The following is a 23,060-nucleotide window of genomic DNA, read 5'->3' as shown; positions in this document are numbered from 1 at the left end:
CTTTTCCAGTTTTATTCTTTCATTCTGAGACCCTTATTTCACTTTTTAAGAAAAGCCCACGTGACATTGCCTGAGTGCTTCCACATCTGGGCTATGTTGCCCCCTGGGCAGCATTTTTATCTACGTGTGTTAAAGCAGCTTGTGCCCAACGCACAAAGGTTAACAGGACTCGAATAACACAGCTTAATGGGGTCAAATCCAGCTGATTCACGATCACTGTGGAGAAGAATATTCTCCTGGGGGAAAGACTTGTGCTGAAAAATCCCATAAACCACACCACTTGTTTATCTATCGTTCCCACAGAGATAGTAATGTAATTACTCCCGTAATTATCTTCATTAGTGTCAGGCATTATCTACAATTCATTCCTCTGCTCGGAGAGTATGTTTGTTTATTTGCTGATTTTTTTCCCTCCCCTCTCTGACTTGGCCGAGTGAAGAGTTTTGTATTTGTCAAGCAGCATGCAGACATCTGCGCTGTGTGCCTCTGACATTCTCTCCTCTAAAATAGAGATTGCTGTCTTTCAGCTTCAGAACTCGGCCGCCCACTCCCTGACATCTGCCCTTCATTACTTGGTTCCCGTGCGACCACGACGACAGATTGTCTATCCTCTGGAAAAGCTTGGCATAAACGCTCCATCAAAGGAGGTCTCCAAGGATCAGGTGGGTAGCAGGGCGGCAGGCAGAGAGGCACAGTGCCAGCTCCCGCGGGCTTGGCAGATGGGGTGGCAGCCCTGTCTTCACTGAGCAGGCTGCTTCTTAATTACAGGGAACCTGGCGCTCATACCCTTACAGGCAGCTCCCTGCAAGGGCTCCTGCAGCCTTGCCCTCAAGTGGTTATTTCACAGTAAGCCTAAAACAGTAGCCACATCCTCCTTCAGAGGATATAGCAGGGATAGATACCCTGTGTGTTGTCCCTGGTGCTTGGACAAATGAGTGGCCTGGAGCCATCCGCACCCCCCATCATATTTTTATCTTCTTTCCCTGTCCTCAGAAGAATTACCCCTTCAATCGATTCCTTTTAAGTCAGTCAGTGGTCTTCTTGCTGTTAGGACAAAGCCGCCAGAGAAATGTCATGTTGGAGATGTTCGGTCTTAAGTTCGTGTTTGTTTGTTTTTTGTTTTTTGTTTTTGTTTTAAAAACATGCTCACATAAAAACTCCTGTGGGAAGTCAAAATGAGTAACAGGCTTGTTTATTTTACCTGACTTGAGGTAAAAAAAAAAAAAAAAAAAACAAACTAACCTTGGAATGCCTTTATGACCAGACAAGAAAAGGGCCTGGTACCTGTGTTTGAATGTTTATATATGTTAACATTTTTTTGTTATTGTTGTAATTTAAATTTAAATTTAAACATTATCATGTTAACTTGACCAACATGTATTCTCCCAGTGTTCTGAGTACTTTGAGTTTAAAAGCAAAATACCTTAGTGGCTAAAATTTGTCCTTCCTGAAAGCTAAAAACAGAAAGTGGAAATTTAAACATCCAAACATTAAGTCCAGGAGTGTTCCTCAGAGTTGGGGGAACAGTAGGGAACAACAGCCCAGCTTCCCACAGGGTGGGGACTGCCCACCCCAGCCCAGAGGCATCAGTTCTCCAGAAGTGAGTTTGTTTTAAGTCTGACGGGATCCATATATTGATAAAATAACAAAATTTATATTTTTTTTAACAATTATATATCTACATTTGAGGAGAGACTGAAAATGAGCAGCAATTTGGTTTCGTTTATTTTTTAACCTTTTATAATGGAAGGTGATAAGCAGATACAGTCGTATAGAACATAGTTTCCTACCTCCCATACCCCCATCTCCTGTGATGAGAGAACTTCCCCTTACTGTTTTTTTTTTTTTTTTTCAAATTTCAATCTGTCATAGTTTTCACAAAATTAATTCCTGGAAAAATGAGATTTAAAAAGCAAAGGCAGACGAAATCCAAGTTCAGTTATGTTACCCTTAGATTTTGCAGACATAGAGTTACTCTGCTGAATTAGTATCGAAGTTTCCATGTGCTGAGATCTTCATAAACCAGTTCACACATGACAATTTGCAAACCTTGAGGAGCACAGAGATCTGAAGGGGCCTCTGAGTCAGCAGAGAACACACCCAGACACCAAATTCTCAGCACAAAGGGAGATTTTATTACCCCTGAGGGGACATGTTGTATGTGTGTGTAGGGGGGCTGCCTCTGGATGGGACAAAGACAGCAGCAGGTGTCTCTCTCTGCAGGAGTGGATTTTGAGGAGAAAAGGGGCAAGTCTGTGTTAGGATGCATTGTTAAGCCCTGATGGGACATGTTAGTCACTGTAGCCAAACAATGAATTCTGATTCCTGGACCTTGGGGTTGGATAGCTGGACCTTGCTGATCAGCCTTAGAAAGAGTTAGGCATAAGTGGCCAAATAAGGGAATGGACCTTTAGGAATGGAATCTGTGGTTTAGCAAGGGAGAGGGAAGGGGAACGGAAGACCTGTCCACTCCGTGTTTGCCGTGCTGGGCCTGTTAGAGAGCACTTAAGAGTCTCCATGTGCACAGTACCTGGAGACAATGATTTTCTATTCTCGGCCATTTGGTATCTTCCTTCTTCTTTCCTGCTTTCCCCTCCTCCAGTACCGTCTTGAAGCGAACACCAGGTAGTTATTTAATCTCTGGCATATTCTTAGTATCAGGGCCCACTGCACTCTAAAAGTGAGACATACAGGGGCCCACCTGGAGGACCAGGGGGCCTGTTGCATTGGGGCATCCTGGAACCAGCCATCCTGCTAGGTGCAAAGAGGGCATTTTAGGGCTAGAGAAAGCGGCTACATGCTGTATCCATCTCTGAAACATCTTCCATAATTCTCATTAGATGTAGGGGTGGGGAAGGGATGATCTCAGCAGACGATGCTTTGCAGCATGTATACCAGATCCGGTAAAGTTGATATACCATTGCACCATTGCTAACATGCCTTCACATAGACAGGGCTGGGCCAAGAGAAGGTCTTTTGCATTACATTAGTGGGGCTCCCGTAACTTCAGCCAGTACTTTCATGGAATGAGTGGGGGTGTTCAAGCTGTCGGGAGGCACATAGAGCTGTTGCATGGGGCATGAGCATGTTGTTTCAAGCAGGCAAGACACTCCTGCCTGTCCTCTAGGAACCTCTGGAACTGGGCCATGCTGAGATGAGGTGGAGCTCCAGGTGGAGAGAAAACATTTTGTTCAATTCAAAATGGTCCTAGTATTATTTCTGAGGTTGGCATGATTTGAAATCATTGCTTACATTTAATAACCTTTTCCCTGCTCATGTCAGGATGTGTGACTCCTTGTCCTTCTAGAGACCTGGCACATGTTGAGACACAGTGGAAGGCGATAGTTTAAACCTGGGGTCTAGGAAGAAAAGCCCTCAATGGGCCAGTGAGAAAAATGATGGTTCAGATGTTTGCTTGCTGCGTGGTGCTGTGGTGTTTACAGTGCTGGTGAGTTCTGACCGTCTGAGAAGAACGTCTACCATTACTGACCACATCCAATCTTGACATGTGGTTTAGTAAGATTAAGATTTACTGAGGGGTTGGTGGCATGTAGCCTGTACAGTGTCTGGTGATAGAGCATCAGCTTTGCCTAAAATGAAGAGGTGTGAGGGTTTCAAGAGCAGTGAATAGTGTCTGGACTGGGGACCCAGCTCAGTGGAAGAGCACTTATCTAGAGTGTGAATGGCCTTTGCACACAAACAACACAGCCACTGCACTAAACTTGAGGAACAATTTTGAAAATGTGAAGGTCTTAGTCAAAGGATCAGCCACATTATGACCCACATAGAATGGGCCTAACTATTCAAAACTTGAGGTGCTGATTTGTATCATCTAAAGTTGGTTTTCTCTTTTTAAAAACATTTTAGACAAGTTCAACAATTTAAACAATTGTCTGAGATAAGATGGACCTAATGTGGTTGTTTGGGGAGTCATTTCAATGTAGGCTGACGACTTCCCTTGCCTGAGATGAGCGATAGAATCACCATGGTTGAACCATGCAGAGCAGAGTAATCTCACGGAATTCCCTTTTCCCTATAAGTCCCAGGTCCCCCTGCCACATGCATCAGCTTCTACATCCTACTGGTGTCATCTGTCTCCAGCCACTTGCTTTTCATGCCTTTTACCCTGCTTGGCGCATCTTTTAGTGGCTGTCCTTTGCTTTCACCTAGGAAGCCGATCTTCAAGGGGGTGGATCACTCCAGGCATGAGTAATGGGATAGACCGAGTTTCATCTCAGTGGGTTGCCAATTTGAATCTGGCACAAGGCAGCTGTGATTGAGAATCATCACTGCATGGCAGGGCAGTGTGCCCTCCCCTCCCCACCCTGAGGCACAGAACTACTGCCTGGTTTGGGGATGAACAGCTCTCTTCAGAGCAGGTCATAGGGAAGCATCTAAATGTATTCGTCTTCATCATACCTTCCAGAAATTGGTCCCCAAGATTCGCCATAACATCCCTACAACTGACCAGTAGGAATTCATGGAGAAGAGAGAAGGTGCTTCCTGGTCAAGATCATAATCCACACAATAGGCCTGGAAGATTCTCATTCAGTTTGAATGAGCCATCTTGGCCTATGCATTTATGTTCTGAATTATTGTCATGGAAACTTTATTAAATGGGCCATCATATCTTACCATCATGAGTACCGTGAACCTGAGAAATACTCGAAATTTGCTTGAATTCCTTGTGCAGACAGACTGAAGATTTGAGCAAGCTACCTTTCTCTCTCTTTGGAGGTCTATGGAGAAGCATTTTTTTTTCTCTCGTGCCTGAACCCTAGAGGGATTTTGAGTTGACTGTCACTACTCTTGGGGAAGTTGACAGTATATTTACAGTATATATTACAGTATATTTATTTTCTATTTAATTTAGTTCTTTTATGTGTTTGGGCGTTTTGCCTGCGTGTATGTCTGTGCACCATATGCATGCAGTACCCAAAGAAGCCAGAAGAGAGCGCTGGATCCTCTGGAGCTGAAATTACAAATAGTTGTGAGCCTCCATGTGGGTGCTGGGGAACTGCACCCAGGTCCTCTGTAAGAGCCATCTCCTCTGTTCCTGCTCCTTAGTTAAGGTATTAATGGAGGTAGGTGTGGGAGGGAGAAGGACAGGAAGAGCTGGGACTCTCTTTAGGGTTGGACTTACGTCTTTAGAATCCCTTTGATAGCTGTACTTTGTGTCCCGGGTACTGATTTCTCTTCTGGTGTTTAAATAACAATTATTTATAAGGATAAAGTCCAGAAATTCACCTTAAGATTTACTGGCTTTTTTTTTTTTAAATTAATCACAGAAGTTCTTAATGGTCTATCCTAATTATTTTATTTTTCATCTTGATTTATGGTGGTCATAAAATGAATGTATGACCTCCTTCCCCTCCTGAGAAAGCTTACTTGTGGAGTGATCAGCTCTGAGATGGTTTTTTTTCCCCCCTCTGGGTATTAATGAGTCTGCTGAAATCTGGACTGACTTCTCTGGAGGCCTCCATTTGGATTCTCTGTGTTTGTTTTCTCCACATCTCCCCTTGTCTTTCGACAAGGAAAAATGACAGTGTATCTAACAGGCCCATCCCCACCCCGACCCGCCCTTTCCTGGTATGTGATCTCAGGAAGATGTCACTGGCTGGCATTCAGTACCCTTTGAATTGCCCCTTTTCATCTGGGCTGTTCTTCCCCAGTCCAGCTATAATGACCATCTGATGGACGGTTACTGGATCCTGTTGCACTTGGGCATATGCTGCCTCGGGAAATTGCATTATTCTCCCAGCACCTGCTAGGTTTCCTCCAGTGTAATTGTTTCCCAGTCCCTTCCTTAAACCTGCTAACATTCACTGACAGTAGTCAGCCTTCCCTTGGTTGTAGTTGTGGTTGAAGTGTGGAGTAGGTTTTTTAAAACAAACCCAAATCCACAGTTCTCTAGTCTCTTCTTGGAAGATGATTCTAAAATTGTGAGCGCATATTTTTCAGCACCATCCATGTACTGATTAACCCCCTTTCAGTCACTGCTGGGGGCTAGGTTGCTTTCTCAGCCCAGTTCCCAGCCACTTCCTACATGCTCATGCTTCAAACGGTGGTAAACCCTTTCCTCTGTGAGTCGGAGAGAAATCTGTATAAATTTCCCCGTGGACTCCTTCCTTTCCTCAAATAGCAAACCTTCTATGCCATTTCTCCCAATTCCCTAACACTGTCTGGTTAAATATAGTATGTGTGTGCTTGCAGACGTCAGAATGGCTTGTGAACTGGCGGTTTGTCCTCATGAGCGTCTCCAGTCTTTTCTCTTAGAAAGTGATAACCACCATCCGCCTGTGCCTACTGTTTGCTGAGATCTGGCTAAAGGCCGTGCATGATCATCCTGTATAATTGTCACATGAGCACTTCCTGCCGTGACCATCTTCTTCATAGAGGAGTTTGTGTGTTTCAGAGTGGGGGTCACTTGCTTGGTTGCCCTAACTCTCTCGCTTAGCCATAACTTGTAGACTTTATTAACTAACGTCTAAATCCTTTATCATGACCATTCTAGGAAACTGCACACAGAGAAGGAAGACAGCTTGACACTGAACTTTTTAAATCCCTCACATCTTTGACACCAGCCACTTCACCAAAACATTCCCACAAACTTGCCAGGAGCCCCCTCTAGACAGTATCCGTTCCTTGTGTGAATCCTGTACCAGCCTGACTTTGGCTGAGTGAGGCTGGGAGAATCAGGCATCTGGGTACAGGTTGCTGCGCTAGGCCTGTTTTGAGACACCAGTAGATTGAGGGTGTCTGTGAGTCTCTTTGGGTTGTACATTGGCAGCTGCTATAAAAAGAAGAAAAATATGACCCCATATGGTGGTTATATTACAAACTTCCCAAGATTCAGCTTTATATTGAATGGAGCTCAGCAGTGTTCTCAGCCCGTCCTGGGAGTGCCTGGTGGTTTACTGGGGAGCTAGCGGCACAACAGACAAATGCTAGGTGATATTTAGGAGTTGGGCTGTGAGAGAATAGCAAAATGATGAGAATAAATTGTGAAATTGATTTCAGTATCTCAGTAGCGTCATCACCCAATGCCAAATCTTATCCTCATTTTGTACAATAAAGGGTGCAAGACAATCTCCCTCCAATCAAACTTTACTGTGATATAAATATAAATTCAAGAAACAGAAAGTAGATCTGTATACACCACCTCCCCCCCCACACACACACACACAGATGCCTTGGTTATTTTCCCAGTTGCTATGATAAAATTCAGTGACAAAGACAACTTAGGAAGGTTTTTCTTTTTTGGAGACTGGGCTGCAAATGTCCATCCGAACACAAAAGGGAGACAGAAATAACCTCTGTTTCTAAGCTGCCTATGAGCCCTTTGTTCCGGTCCATCCCCAGTAGTGGTGTTATCCTTAAAAATAGTTGCTAAGTTTTCCAACAGGAGCCCCCAACCCACCCTGGAGGCACTCCTGGATATTGATTGGGTTCTTATCACAGCCCCTACAGTGTGGGAGGGGCCGTCCTATTTCCCACAGAGCTAGCATGAGGAACACAGGTCCCAGGAGTCCCTGGGGACACGTCAGCTGCTTGCCAAGGAGCAATGGAAGGCCGCAGCTGAGAGAGGCTTCAGTGGTCCCTTGCTCTCGGGTGGGAGCTGGTGGCTTCTTTAGAGTTTGCCTTTGAGGAGGAAAAGATCAGTGGTGCCCACAGGTGGCATGGCTCTGGCTATTTTAAATACTTGGTATAGTAAAATGGCAAAGGGGGTGATTAGAGCTACGGATGCTGACTAGAGAAGTTATATATTCTTCCTCGATTAAAAATAAGATACCATGACAAAATCAGTACAGGTTTATGGTAGGAAAACACTAGGGAAAACCAGCACCATGTTCACCCTCTCTGTAGACAGGCCACCTTTGTAAATACTGTGGTGTTAGGGACCGAGGAGATGGCTCAGTCAGTAAAGAGCTTGCAAGCAAGTATGAGGACCTACATTCACTCCTCAGAGTCCCCCCCCTGCCCCCCCAAGCCAGGTGTGGTAGGGTGTGCTTGTGATCCCAGCAGTAGGGAGGTGGAGGCAGATTTCTGGAGGTTCTCTGGCCCAGGAGTCTAGGCCTGATTGTTGAGTCCCAGGTTCTAGTGGGAAAAAGTCTGTTTCAGAAAACAAGGTGAAGTAGTACCAGAGGCTGACATCCGAGGCTGACACGTGGCTTCCACATGTGTACATGTTCATGCTCTCCCACCACGAGCCTTTGCAAATGTGCACCCCACCATCACTGTGTGTGTGTATACATGTGTATGCACACACATGTGCTCATGCTCCTCCACCACGATCCTTTGCAAACTTTGCACACACGCACATGTGCTCATGTGTGTGGTTCAGTCATTTTCAATGAATAAAAATCCTGGTTGAATGTGGTGACCCAGTGTTTTGAAACCCACTTTTCCTCGATATGTTGTGGCTGTCTTCCTGTACCACCTGGTAGTCTGATTCAACCAGGCAGTCCTCCTTTGGCAGGAACTGATCCTACCCATGATGAAGGAACTCAGCTTCCTCCATGGGAGTCTTCACCCCAAGCTTCGGTAACCTTGTCTCACCTTCACCCGAGTTTGAGCAGGAAACCTGAGGTGAGGGGACTGGGGAATGAAGTGAGGAGGGGCCCTCAGGACTGCGGGACCACCACAAGGCCACTTGATCTTGTTCCCTGTTGACTGTGAGTGCACTCACTGTGTCTGGGTTTTCTTCTATACCCAGACACAAAGTGGGCAAGTCCGTGACTTTTCTGGTCAATTTTAGCTCATTAAAGCTCCGTGGGCCACTTCAACTCACAACACATGATCATAATTCTATAAAACGTCCAGTTTTGTCTTCTGTAATGACAGAAACTCGATTTCCATACAAAGGTCAGCCAGCCTCCCTGCCCTGCTGCTAAAGCCAGAGACCAGGAGGCTCCTCCGTTTTACCAGGCCCCTCCCACTTTAACATTTAACTGGCAGTTTTATTATTATTGTTTTTTAAAGCCTGTCAGTTTCTTCCTCCTTAGGAATTTAGGAGTATTTCTGACCTTTTTATTGAGAGTGTTACTATGTCCATCTTCATTGCATTGGAACACATTTGAGAGGATTTCTTTTGAAGAAATTGCAGAAAATGATATTAATAGATCAAAGGTAAAGCTACCATCTTTTAAAGGAAAAGTCATTTTGTGATTGAAAATGAAAGCTTGTAATTCCTGACTTCGAAGCAAACCATCACTGTACATAAAATGCTCTCTTTCATTGATGGACAGAGATTTTTCAGGGCAGATGTACATCTTGGGAAGTCTTCCATCTTCCTCTAACTCAACAGTCCCCGAAGGGTGCCCCACTCAGAATCAAATGATTTTATGTCCATAGACACATCTATTTTAAAGTATAATACATCTCATTTTTAGGGTTTCATGGAAATTTTGCACATTCTAGCTTGTTAATAAATTGTACTTGAAAAACCCCTTGGAAGCTGGAAACAGTGGATGGAGGTCAGGTGGAGTAGAAGTCTTCTGCAGGTTAGTGGTTCCCACAAAAGCAGTCCGAGTTTATACATTATCATTATTGACGTGCTCACCAAATCTTGAGGGAAAATAGTATTTGAGCATCATATACAGAAGGCTAAATGGGCCCTTGGAAGTGCAACCCAGGGGTGCCTATGGGGACCTGGATAAGGAAACATGGCTCACCTTCCACCAGATGTCTCCTCATCTCCTCACTAGAGACACAGCTGAAGCTCTCAGTGTTCAAGTATCAGGCTGCCACGGTTCTCAGAACTGAAGTTCTCATCACAACCTTAATCATGCCTCAGACCATAGTTTCCTTAAGATCACGGATGGCATGATTGTTACTATAACCACCCTAAGGAAGGAGAAAACAAAAGGGATCACGTGAAACGGGTAGGGGAACAGAATAAACACCGTATGGAAACAGCATGGGAGCCATAAAGGGTTTTTATTGCTACTTGTTGGACTATTGAACGTGGCTTGGCCATAGCACAGCAGACATGAGCCACACCCATGCAAGTGAAACTTGGGGTAATAAACTGAAAGCACACACTCTGCCATTGCTCCTACTTCCTGGGCTGCTTGATCCCCACTCCCTTTTCATGTCATCTAGTGCATTAACATTATCACCATGGTAGCCATTGCGTGTTTAGCCAGAAGGAGCTGCTTCCCAGGAGCTCACAGCAGGCAGCACCCTCTGGTAGCCTCAGCAAAGTTCCACTCACCAACCCCACCCTCATTTCCATCACTATTTACTGATCCTTAGGCTGGTGCTTCCATGGAGCCAGAGTGAATGGTTGCTTTCAAAATGGAATCAGGCATCTTCTATCACAAGTCATCAATGAGCAGATCATAGACATGTAGTGATAGCTCCACAGACCTATATTCTATAGATGGATAGTTGTTTCCTACACAGACAGGACCAATCCCCATACACCGAGTGTTTGGGTACCCTTCTTAGTAAAACTAAGGTTATGTGCCTACCCTACCCCTTCTGTGACTTCAGTGGCTCATCACTCCTATCATGTCCTCAAGAAGATGGGCAGACAGACACAGATACATGCCCCAGGCTCACCTAGTTCATCCCAAAGGAAAGAGCAAGGACCAGAGACTGAAGGACTACATGTGGCTAGCTCCACTCTATGACAGGGCTCTGCTCATGACCCTGCTGTTTCCCATTGCCTTTTCGATTCTAGGCAACTGTCTTCTCAGCACACGAGGTACCTCCCATGATCTGTGGGTTCTGTTCTATGACAAGTGTGTGCTGCCTGATACCCAAGAAGCTTGACCCTCTCTAAGCAGCCTATAGAGAGCCTGGTTCCCCCAAACATGAAGAGATAGAGCAGCAGTGGACAAATCTCCCTGTTTCCTCTTTTCCTTGGTGGCCTGCCTCATAGAACCCACTCCATTGGATTCCAAATTCCGAAAGAGACTCGGGCCCCTAAGTCGTCATATGCTCCCTGTGAGCTTTGTCTTTTTTCTCTGTCTCTCTCAACACACAAACAGCAGTCACCATCCAGCCTTGGCCTTTGAGGAGTGTTTGTGTCCTTCCTGTAAGGCACATCTATCTCTGTGTCATCACTGCCCAGAGTGTAGTGGGCGGAGTTCTGTGACCTGCTACTGCCAACCTCATCCAAGTTCTCCCCGAGCCAGGTTACTCCACCAGAAGCCATCTGGGTTTGTCCCTCCCTGAGCCTCCATGGCCTGTTTTTTGTTGTTGTTGTTGTTTGTTTGTTTGTTTGTTTGTATCTGCCCTTCATGTCTGAGGAAAACCTGCATCAACCTGCTACCCACAGCTCACTTTGACTGGAGTCCCACACGTCTTGTCTGCACAGACTCTTTTGCCTACACAGTGGCCCAGATAGGAGGCTTAGAATTGGGAAATTCATTGATGTCATTCATTTCGTCACTATTGGTTATGTGCTGACTGGATGGTGGGCCCTGTCCTGTGCGCTGGTGATGTGACCCTAAAAAAATCTTGCAAATCTCTGCCACCCAGGGCATGTAGGGGAAGTGAGCAGGAAACAGACAAACATATGTTTGTTCATACAGCATGTCAGGAGCACCAAGTATATCAAGAGGATAGCCAAGGGAAGTGGGAGCAGGTAAAATATCTCTGTGGTACACTGTGTGGTAAAGCAACACCAAAATCCTAACATTCAGGAAGCCAAGGCAAGGAGGTTACTACTTCGATTCCAGCCTGGCCTACAAAGGGAGGCTCTGTCCCAAAGAACAAAACGAAAACACCAAACAAACAACTTCATCACCACCCCTACCACCCCCAACCCCCCCTCCACCACCACCCTAACCCCCTGCCCCCTACTCCCTTCCTCCCCAGCCCCCTTACCGCCCCCCCCCCCACACACACATACACACACCTCTGCTAATCATCACTTAAAAAGAAACTACATCCTTGGAGCAGACATAAGGGGTGGTAGCTTGAAGAAACAGATGCAGTCCTTCCTGCTGACCCCTCACACAGGCACATTTCCACACACCCCATAAATGCAATGTCAATGTTTTAGACTTTGATTTCATGATTATTTTACAAGAATTTCATTCACAAAACCTATCAGATGCAATAATTCCAATGCACCATCTTCTCTGTGTGTTTTGTATGTCTGTGAGGTGTGTGTGTGTGTGTGTGTGTGTGTGTGTGTGTGTGTGTGTGTACATGGGGAAATGCATTTGCACATGTGTTTGCATGCCTTGGAAGCCAGAGAGATCTACATTGTCTTCCTCAATTTCTCCCCACCTTATTTTTTAAATTTATTTTCATGTATATGAGTATTTTTTTTCTGCATGTATCTCTGTATACCATGTGTATGCCTGATGTCCACAGAGGCCAGAAGAAAGCATCAGATCCCCTGGGACTGGAGGTTTTACATGCAGTTGTGAGCTTTATGTGGATCCTGGGAATTGAACCCTGGCACTCTGGAAGAATAGTCAGTGCTCCTAACCTCTGAGCCATCTCTCTAACCCCTCTACCTTATTATTGAGACAGAGCCTCTCACTGAACCTGGAGCTTGCCAATTCAGCCAGATTGGCTGGCCACAAGCCCCTTGGATCCTCCTGTCTCTGGCTCTCAGGCCTGGGATTACAGGGACCTTCTGCCTTGTCTGACTTTTTATATGGGTTCTAGGGATTCAAACCCAGGTCGCTGTGTTTGTATAGCATGCACTTTACCCACTGAGCTGTTTCCAGGCCCCTCTAATCCATTCTTAAAGCAAACCTCATCATTCTTTTCAGCCCTCCACGGCTTGCTCAAAGTATAGCTAGTCCCCTATAAATACAGATGTATAGATATGATCATAACACCCCTTGAAAGGGCAACTTTTTTTTTTTTTTTTAAACAGTAGGCAGGGGTGGATTAAAGCCAGAAGGCTCAGATAAGAATTTAAATTTTCAGGTGTCCAGATACTTGGAAAATCATAAATAACTTATCTCCATGTCAATTGGCTGACCAGGAATTCCTAGAGCGGATATTGTATCTGCTGGAGAAAAGAAAATTGACAATGTAACTGCCGTTTTGAAGGCTCTACTTGACAGATGTGCAGAGTATAGAAATCTATGTATTATTGAATAATTCTTTTTAATATGCCTAAGACTAAGCAATTTGTAAGCCTGTTTACATTCTCACCATCTGGGTGCATTCTGTTACCATCTGTTTCGTGTAATTATGTAATTATCAATATAAGGAAAGAATAGGTGATATAATTAACAAGAAAAACTGGTCCACACTGAAGGGGAAAAGTGGCATGCATCTGCTGAATGGCTTTTTGTTTCTTGCTCCTCATTGTTAACTGTTCTCCCCCGCCAACACCCTTCAGAAGGGTTGTTTTTGTGATGGTGTGTGATTCATAGTTTGTCTGTCTGTCTCTGTCTCTGTCTCTGTCTCTCTGTCTCTCTGTCTGTCTCTCTCTCTCTCTCTCTCTCTCTCTCTCTCTCTCTCTCTCACACACACACACACACACACACACACACACACACACACACACACTTATGCAGAAAGCAGATTTTAAAAGTATTTAGGGAGCCAGTACCACTGTGAAGGACACATCAGAAGCTTTCTTGGTGTTGTGTGTGATTCTTTCCCACTGGGATAGACCCGATAGTCATTTCCAGAAAATATAGCATGAACAGCTAGAGGTCTAGGAAAGTTGTAAATTAATTAGTGACAGATGGGAGGGTAGGGTGAGTGTGTGGCCTCTTATGGAACATTTGTTAGAAAATTGCTTTGGAAAAAAATTCTCATACTTAATACTTTTGTTTTAATGCAAGGCTTAAGCAGTATATGCCATTTTAAAATAGGCCAAAGAGCCCCAGTGGACTAAATTAACTTCTACATAATGCCTCTAAAGTTCACCCTTGAAGAAGTTTCTTTGTGTCATGGAGACTTGTGGGTACATGCATGGAACTCAGACTACTTGGCTACACAGAGAAGACCTCCCCCCTTAGTACTAAAGACAGCTGTGGGGGGATGGTAGCCACCCAACTCTAAATATCTTCTTCATGCCTTGGAACCAGCAGCAGACTGGTAGGTAGGTATGGTTATGAGAGATCATATTGATGTCCCAATTCCTATGACTCCTACCCTGCCTCCAGCCCAATAAAAGATGGACACTCCTTATAGAGGCTGTCTAACAGCACCAGAAGCCAGGGATACAGATACATAGTCTTGGCCAGATCTTGGATTTCCACCCCAAGACAGAGAAAGAAGAGGGGACTAGGCCCTGGCTTCATTTAAATGACAGTCACCATTCCAGGTGGAGGCAGGAAGTCTCAAATTTTTCTCCACTAATTTGAAATTCATTCAGAAACAGGACACAGATCCCAATTTCCTACTGGGCTTCCAGAACATCATTCCCTGACTTCCTCTGGGGGTGGGAGTCTACCTTTCAGAGTGTTCCCACCTGCTCCCTTTTTCTGGTGCATGTCTGATGTGTGATGGGCAAAATGAGAGGAAAATCCATGAGTTGCAGTCCCATCGAATTATACAGGCTTTTAAAGTAATAATTCTCACCCAAAACTTAGGCTTTTACAAGGCAGGAGAGAGATCTCCTAAGTCATTTCTTTATTTGAACCCAGAACTGTCTGTCTGTCCATCTGTCATCTGTCTTGTCTTTGGTCCCCCAGGCAATGCTTCACACGCACAGTCGGGCTTACCTCATGTCTTCTTTCTAGATGGTAATTGTACATGTTGAGATTGGGTTGAGATTTCATTCTAGAGCCCCATCTTCAGTGTGACCCCTGGATGGCACAATTTGCATCCGACCTTTACCAGACAAAGGAAGAACTTCCACAGGGCAGCTCTGACGTCCTCACCTTCCTTGTTCCATGTCTGGCAAGCAAGTCAAGTTCCCACCAATGCCTCTCTTTGTTCCTTTCAATCAAACACTATTATTCTTTGCTAACTCCTCCAAAGAGACAGTAACTGCTCTCCTTCCAGCGGCAGGTTTTTCATTAACTTAAAGCAATGGATGCCCATAAGACAACATATAGAAGAAAATTACCGGCATGCTTGGGGACATATTTCTAAAGGAATAGGATTGGGGGCAAATGCAGCTTGATACTCAAGGGATTTTGTTGCTTTTGACTTTATATTCATTTCCTTAATCCAAAATTAAAGTCATTTAATTGCAACCATAACTGATGAATTCATTAAGGTTTTTAAAGGGAAGTGTACCATTTAATCCCCAAAGAACCTTTCTTCTACCATTTATGGTGTTGAAAAAAGGTTTAGACAATTACTTTTTTTCACAAAACATTTCAGTTACAATGTATTTACTATTTAACAATAGAGCATAAAGTCATTGTTCTTTGAGAGAAAATTATTTTAAAGAGCTATTTACATATACATAGTTATGTTTCACCTAAAAAATAGAAATTTTGAAAATCCTTATATTCTATACTGAAACATATTAAAAATTGTTAACGCTTAGACTGAATGGCTTCCATTCAACCCTCAAAAGTGGCATTAATTTTTCAAGTGGTAACTGTTGTTCAAGATGCTATTGTGCCTGTGCGATAAATGTTTAATGATTTGGTAGTACATGCATGGCTTAAAATCCATTATTTATTGCACCTTTGCCCGCCTGCCAAAGGTGATGACTAGAAAGCCACGGCAGTCATGCAAACACATTTATATGAAACCAATGGCTGATAATAAATTTCCTTACTGTAAATGTCAGTGGGTTTCATGTGTTGCTGACATTACATCTTGTTTGGAAGCTGAAGGCTACACAGTTAGGGGACGCGCCAGATGGTGTCATTAACACGAATGCTGGGACTGTTTACCACTGACATGCGTGTGAGAAATTAAAAGTACGTGACCTATCTTTACACCAACCCAAGTGGGATGTTATTGGTGAGTGGGTGTTAATTATGGTACACCGTATTTGCCTCCTGATATCCACTCCAAAGGATTGAAAAAGGAAAAAAAAAATGTGTTTGAGCAAAAGGACGAGGATTCATGTTTGATTTTGTGTTTGCAATGTGAGGCTTCCACAAGTCACACCTGCCATCATGTAGGCATTAGCCCTCAAAAGCAGCAGTCCAGCCCCCATCAGGACATCCAGGCACAGTGAAACCTTTGTGCTAATTAATTATAGGACATTGTTATCACTGTTAGGCTTTGTTTTCAAAACTTTGGGTATATCAAACACTTAACTGTGGGGTGGGGAGTTTCTACTGAGAGCATACGATTGGTGGGTCTTAAATAATGTCAAAGTCATCAGGAATTACTTTGAAGAATGAGAAGGAAACAGGTGGGAATGTTTTACAGCAATTTCTTTCCACATTGGGGACTCCTCGTTTCATAAGAATTAGCAGTGGGACTAAGACCCTTCTCTTTCCTGATCTGATGTGAAATATCTGAACAGCTGAATGGCCCCCCGCACCTTCTGCTTAAGATGCATCTCTCACTTTTGTTCCCAAGCACCACTCCCATTTATTGTATTCTGCCGTCCTTCCTGTTGGGGGTTCTGCCTAGCTGCCTGCCAACCTCTCTTCATTTCAATTTAAAAGGAAGGTGGATTTGTTTGATTCCTCCCTCCAAGTCCTTCACTTGAACCAAGAGGCAATTCCATTGATTCTGACCAAATTCCTTTGAACTTCATTTGTAGCCTTAGCATACTCTGTAGGAATTTCCAGAAAAGCCTGTTCTTTCAAAACATCCATTGTACATTGCTTGTACAATAGCCCAAGTGAGCCTTTTGGTATGCAGAATTTTAAAGTCATGTGAAAGAGAACCCAAACCATTGTTCATGCTGAGATGAAAGAAGAAACCCTAATTTCTTGAGATAGAATTGGATGTCAACAGAAACACTGAGGCTGATTGAAGAAAAAAAAAATGATCACTGTGCACTGAAGTGTACACATTAGACCTTAAAATCGGTCACATGTGTTAGCCTGTTCACTGGACATGTGAGTGTGTGTTGGAACAGATCCAGGAGCAGAACTAAAGAAACACTGAAGAAAAGCAAGATTAAAAACAAAACCAAGCTATACCTGGAACAGCACTGACTTGGACAGAAATTCTCAGTAAAAGGAGTTTTTTCCTAGGACTGTCATTTTCCTAGCAGATTCCAGGGGTGGACCCAGCAGTGCAGGACCACCTGCCTAGCTTGCACCGAACAGTTTATTCTCTGCAGGAATAAGAGTTTTCATTCCACTCCAGGTTCAGACATGCGCCAAATACTGGCTAATGGGAGGTGGTAAAGGACACACAGTTGGCCCTCAGCCTCCTCTCCCTCCTTCCGCCTTGACCCCTGCTCCCTTCCTGAGTCTCCTTCTGTGGTTGCTTCCTGTATTTCCAAACATTCTGCCATCCAAGACCTCGTCTGTAAATCTGTGCATAGAGACTAGCTGACCTGTATGTCAGCGTTCACCCTTGCTCTGGCTTTTCCCTTCCACCCGGTGAGTTCTCTCCTTTGTCTGCCTGCAGATATTCTGTTGGTGTTTTGTAAATCCAGCTCAGCTGTCATTTTCTCTAGGAATCCTTCCCTGACTTTTCCTGCCATCCTGGGCCAGCTGACTCCAGGGCTTCCCAGCTGAGTCCAGGACTACACCCAGAGCACGGGCTGCCTAATCTGCAGACCTCACAGTCCTAGGAGCTAAATGAACACTTGCTCCTTTAATCCTGTGCATTTTCAGTCCACTTGTTACACAGAAGTAGCTTCCCAATACATTGCCCTGTCCACATATACTACATCTTACCTGTTTGCCTATGTCTTCACCTCTTACAGCAAAAACTGTGCCTCATTCACACCTCAGCTCTTAGGCCAGTGTTTACTCTCTGCAGATGCTGTAGTTAGCTTCATGCTAACAGTTTGATGACAAGGTCTGTGAAGAGGTTTTTTACATGGCCATATAATCAGTCCACGTTGCTTCACATGTACTTACCATTTCTCCAACAAGTTAGAATGGCTATGTTGTTAGCTATGACAAAAGCAGTCCCCAAATGGAGTCACATGTTGAAATTTCAAATTATCAAACTCTAAGACCTAGGTTGCTTGTTTATAAATTCCAACTTACTGAAAATCAGTTGAGAGATGATAGCTAACTCCCATTAAGATAACAGGATTTTACCTCCATCCCTATAAAGGTAGTAACTTTGAAAAGACTAATTTCAGGCCCATTCCCAACCACCTGGGAAACAAGAAGGGCTGAGGGTGATGTCAGCAACCAACAGCCAGTGGTTTAATCAGCCATGCCTACCTGATGAACTATCCATAGAAACCCAAAGCCAAAGGTTTTGGAGCACCTCCCTCTGGAGATTGTGGGGAATGTAGCAGATCTGAAGGACATGTGGAAACTTCATGACCCTTGTTGTGCTCAGTGTGTCTGGCCAAGTCTGAGTTCTATCCTTTTATGGTAAACTCATGACCTGGTAAATAAACTGTTTCTCATAAGTTCTCTGAGACACCGTAGAAGGGAATCTCCAGCTTACAGACAGCTGCTCAGAAGCCAGAGGACAAACTAGACTTATTATTTAGCAACTAAAGTGCACCTGGGAGCAGGCCAGGGAGCTGGGCCCAAGAAGAGGGTGTCAGAATTGAACTGAACTTGAAGTCACTCAGTTGATGAGTTTCTTGATATGGTTGAAATTGCCTGTGTTTGGAGTCAAGCATTCTGTGTGAGAGAATGAGGATGGAAATGAGGTTTGCTGAGGCAGACTGATTGTTTTTTCCTGAATTTAATAAACTTAATGTGAAGTGTAAACAGAAGTTTCTGTCCTGCCAGCAACTCCCAAATACCTGGCAGCCACTTCCCAAATTACCACGCAGTGGCTTATATAAATTATAAATGCTTGGTCAGTAGCTCAAGATTATTGTTAAGTAGCTCTTACACTTAAATTAACCCGTAATTCTTATCTATGTTTAGCCACGTAGCTTGGTACCCTTTCTGAATATGACATTCTCATCTTGCTTCCTCTGCATCTGGCTTACAACCCTGACTCTGCCATTTCTCTTCCCAGCATTCTTAGTTTGACTACCCTACCTATACTTCCTGCCTGGCTGCTGTCTAGTCAACATTTTATTAAACCAATTTGAGCGACAAATCTTTACAGTGTACAAGAGGATTATCTCACAGTAGTGGAGAGACAGTTTTTACTCTTAGATACCCATATACAAATGTCATCATTTTGATTTCAATCACTTGAAGTTGTTTCTAACTTCTGAGGCTGCATTCTCATTTGAAATGCTAATATGAGTAGTTGTGTCATAGGCATATAGATTTGAGAATGTTTAGGTAGCCACATGCTAAGTCAGCAGTTTTTGTTTTATAAGAGATGTTCTTGGAAGCAGGTGAGATGGGTCAGCAGGTAAAGACACCCGTGGATGATCCTGACAGCCTGATTTCAATTCCCAGAACCCACATGGTAGAACTGACTGCAAATTGTCTTCTGACCTCTACATATGTGTTTTGGCATGTGTGCATTTACACACACGCCACACCACACACACGTAGACACACACATACACACACACACACACACACACACACACACACACACACACACATTTGAATGCACAGAGGGGTGAGTTTAAAAGTTAGAGTGTTTTATAAAAATAATAAATTGAGATACATATGGAATATAGCAGTAATGCCATAGGTCATACTTTTGGGATGATGCAAGTCCAATACTTGGTTTTGTAAGACATTTCCCTGCCATGGATTTACCTTATTGCTGTCTTTCAAAATGTGTTCATTCCAGAGAAGTAATTTCTCTAGTTCATGGTTGGCAACAATAATGGTAAGATCAATAGTTCCCAGTATCAAATACTCCCCAGACAGGCGTCTATGGGAGTGTTGTGGAGGCTCAAAGGACACTGCTGCATCCTTGACACTGTGGCAAGAGAGGGGAAACTCAGAGTTGCTCAGGATTATCTTGATGCAGATACTGATATGCTGTACATTGGGGGTTAATGGTTTTGAGCAGTATCTAGAAGTCAACAGTAAATCTCCTTTGCAAGTGTTTGTATGTTGTCCAAAACCTGTCATGTTTTTAACAGCTATATGAGTTACTTGTTCAGGGTGCTATTTAATTTAAAAAAGTGAATTAACCCCTAATCATATCAAGTCCAAGACATCATCATTTGCAAAATACAACTTTATTTCATGTACCATGCAGGAAAAAAACTGTGGCCAATTAAACTATGACACAACGTCTGAATACAAGTCCAGAACAGCATGTGTATCAGTCGTGCAAGCCATTGCTTAAAATTCCTCTCATATCCTCCTAGAAGAGAGGCTGTTTATGTTATCTTTCAGTGCATTGTTTTTAGGATGATGGGGAGAATATTCTACATGAGTCTCAGTAACAAAGTCTAACGCGGCTTCATCTACTTTTGAGAATCATCTTTTATTTTGCTCCTAAAAACACACTCAGTGGTTGCTCTGCAAGAAAATGTGGATGACCACCATTCCTCCAAAAAGCAATATTTGCTTCATTGATAGCAAATTTGTATCCTGCTGCTCAGCCTCTGGCCTTTATGGAAACAAAATAATTGTTGATTTCAATGCCAAATCATGGTATAATCCTTTAGAAAACATTATCAGAAGCAGCCAAGCTCAAAATGCTGTAAACCTAGCCCACAACTCTTATGAAGTGGTAACTGTGAAGTCACCCTTGAACAAATAAAGACTACCATGTCACCATGGCTGCCTGCCTGCTCTGCTGACTGTCAGGGTGAGAATGGCTGCATTGTTGATCTCAGGAATGCCGACCTGGACAAACATGTAAACTAGAACTGATGAAACCCCTAAAACCACTCCATTCAACTTACAAAACAGTTTTCTGACATAAAGTGGCCACAAATCATCCAACCAATAAATGAGCAAATGAATAGAGCAAACGGTTCCTAAAAAAGCAGAAATGGCCAATAAAAATATGAAAAAAAAAATGTTCAACAGCCTTAGCCATCAGTGGAATACATAGTAGGACAGGCCCACAGGGTTGAGGAAATTGGCTCAAACCAGTTGTCAAGGCCTGCACATAATGTACTTCCTTATGAGCCAACCTGGAGTCTGCCTGAGGGCCTAGCAACAGGCTCTATCAGATTCTGATCATGCCTGGCTAAGGAGGAATGACTACACAATGTCACCAGATTGGGACACAGCCTGCATGCTGCGAGGAGGCCTTCCCCATTATTGAATAAATGAGTCTGCTGTTTGCCTTCACCTGACTCCCGGTATCTGTGTCATTGACACCGAACCTTCTCACCCCCTCCCCAGAGGGAGCTGTTAGGAACCAGCAACAGGAATGTAAAATCAAACTTCTTTAAAACTGCCCAGCCCAGTCAGAATGAGTGTCATCAGGAGAACAAATGACAACAAATGTTAATGGGGCTGGGAAGGAGGACCCTAGTCACTGCTGGTGGGAGTGTGAGCTGGTTTGGTCACTCTGGAAATCAATAGGCAGGTTCCCCAAAAATCTGAAAATAGAACTGCCATATAATCCAGCTAGGCAATCCTGGGCTTATGTCCAAAGAAATCTATGCCAGCATACTATAGGGATACTTACACATCCATGTTTACTGTACACTGTTCACAGCAGTCCAAATATGGAGCCAGCCTAGACGCTCATCCACAGATGGAATGGTTAAAGAGAACGTGGTTTATAAACACACAGAGCTTAACTCAGGTGCAAAGGAGAATTAAATTATGTCGTTTGCAGGAAAAAGAATGGAGCTGGAGATCTCCATGTTAAACAAAACAACACAGACCCAACTATCACGTTTTCCATGTGGAATCTAGATCTGTATGTGATGTATACATAAATAAGATGCGAACATAGAGGATAGACTGTGTAGGGAGGAAGGGGTCTAAACAGAAGGCAGACCAAGTGAAGATAAGGCAGAGGGATGAAAAGAAAGATAAATAACTCATTCTCTCTCATATAAGGAACCTAGACACTATATATATATAAATGAAACAGAGAGAGGCTTTTTGTGGGAGAGGAGTGTGGGGATCAGTAGGAAGGGGGAACACGAAAGGGTGATGGGAGAGCAAATCTGAGCAATGATACACGTGTATTAAAAATGTCACCACCATCTTATTTTGTACACTTAGAAAAATATTTAAAAATAAATGGAATAATGGAGAAGCCTAAAAGAAATACTGGTTATAAGTCAAGTCCACAAAAAAAAATGATAATGGGCAAGTAGGAAACATGGGTATAAGAAGGGCTCATGCAAGCTGGAGGTGACTCAGTAGAGAAGCTTAAGGAACTTTAGTAAAGACCACAGTTGCCTAGCCAAACCGTATCCTCTATACCTGCCCTCTCCCCCACCCTCAATAAAACCATGGCAATCGTATAGAAGGTAATGGTGCTGCCTGGGATGAGAACACAACGTCCGGATCACCAGCATCCACCTGGACCATACTTAGAGACAGAAGTCATGCAATAAGAGAGCAAGTTGTACAGATACAGTACAGATACAAGCCTGTGTCTCTGATCAGTTCCTGGTGCTGCCTCCATGGAGCCCTGGGCTGCCTCCTTTCCACTCTGCATAAGTGATCAATTATCTTCCATCCTCTCTAGGCTGTTTGTAGTTAGGTTTGTGCATTAGGTGATTGATAGTGTAACTGTAACAGGTGCAGAAATCTTTCTTCAGCAAGACTAGCACAGAAGCCCATTGAGCTCCCATAACTTGCTGGAGTAATATGAAGACTGTAAAGGAAATGTAGGTGTGATAATTCCTTAAATGAGAAATCATCATGAGTAATGTTACTAATATTTTGCAGAGGCAAAACGAGTGCTAGGTTCCCCTCAATGATATTTTTGTTTGTTTTTTGTTTTTCGAGACAGGGTTTCTCTGTGTTGCTTTGGAGTCTGTCCTGGAACTCACTCTGTAGACCAGGCTGGCCATGAACTCACAGACATCCGCCTGCCTCTGCCTCCCGAGTGCTGGGATCAAAGGTGTGCGCCACCACTGCCCGGCCCCTTCATGAAAATTTAATGAGTGTTGTGGATTGAATGTAAAATGTTCTTGCACAGTCTTCTGGGTTTGAACACTTGGCCCTCCACTGGGAGAGTTGTTGTGGGACCATTTAGGAAGTGGG

The 23,060-nt window shown here is 43.8% G+C and overlaps 1 protein-coding gene across 1 annotated transcript in view; it reads left to right on the top strand.

Annotated features, from left to right (window-relative positions):
• The window catches only part of Cfap61 (cilia and flagella associated protein 61), a 295,900-nt gene that overhangs the window by 121,301 nt on the left and 151,539 nt on the right, over positions 1–23,060 (top strand). Inside the window, exon 17 of the mRNA XM_036186271.1 lies at positions 528–662. Coding sequence (XP_036042164.1) covers positions 528–662 — 135 coding nt within the window. The remainder of the gene's footprint in view (positions 1–527; positions 663–23,060) is intronic.

This window comes from Onychomys torridus, chromosome 4 (assembly GCF_903995425.1).
Source record: "Onychomys torridus chromosome 4, mOncTor1.1, whole genome shotgun sequence".
Classification (NCBI taxonomy): Eukaryota; Metazoa; Chordata; class Mammalia; order Rodentia; family Cricetidae; genus Onychomys; species Onychomys torridus.
The sequence above is the reverse complement of the archived record's forward strand: the minus strand, read 5'-3'. Positions and strand labels throughout refer to the sequence as shown.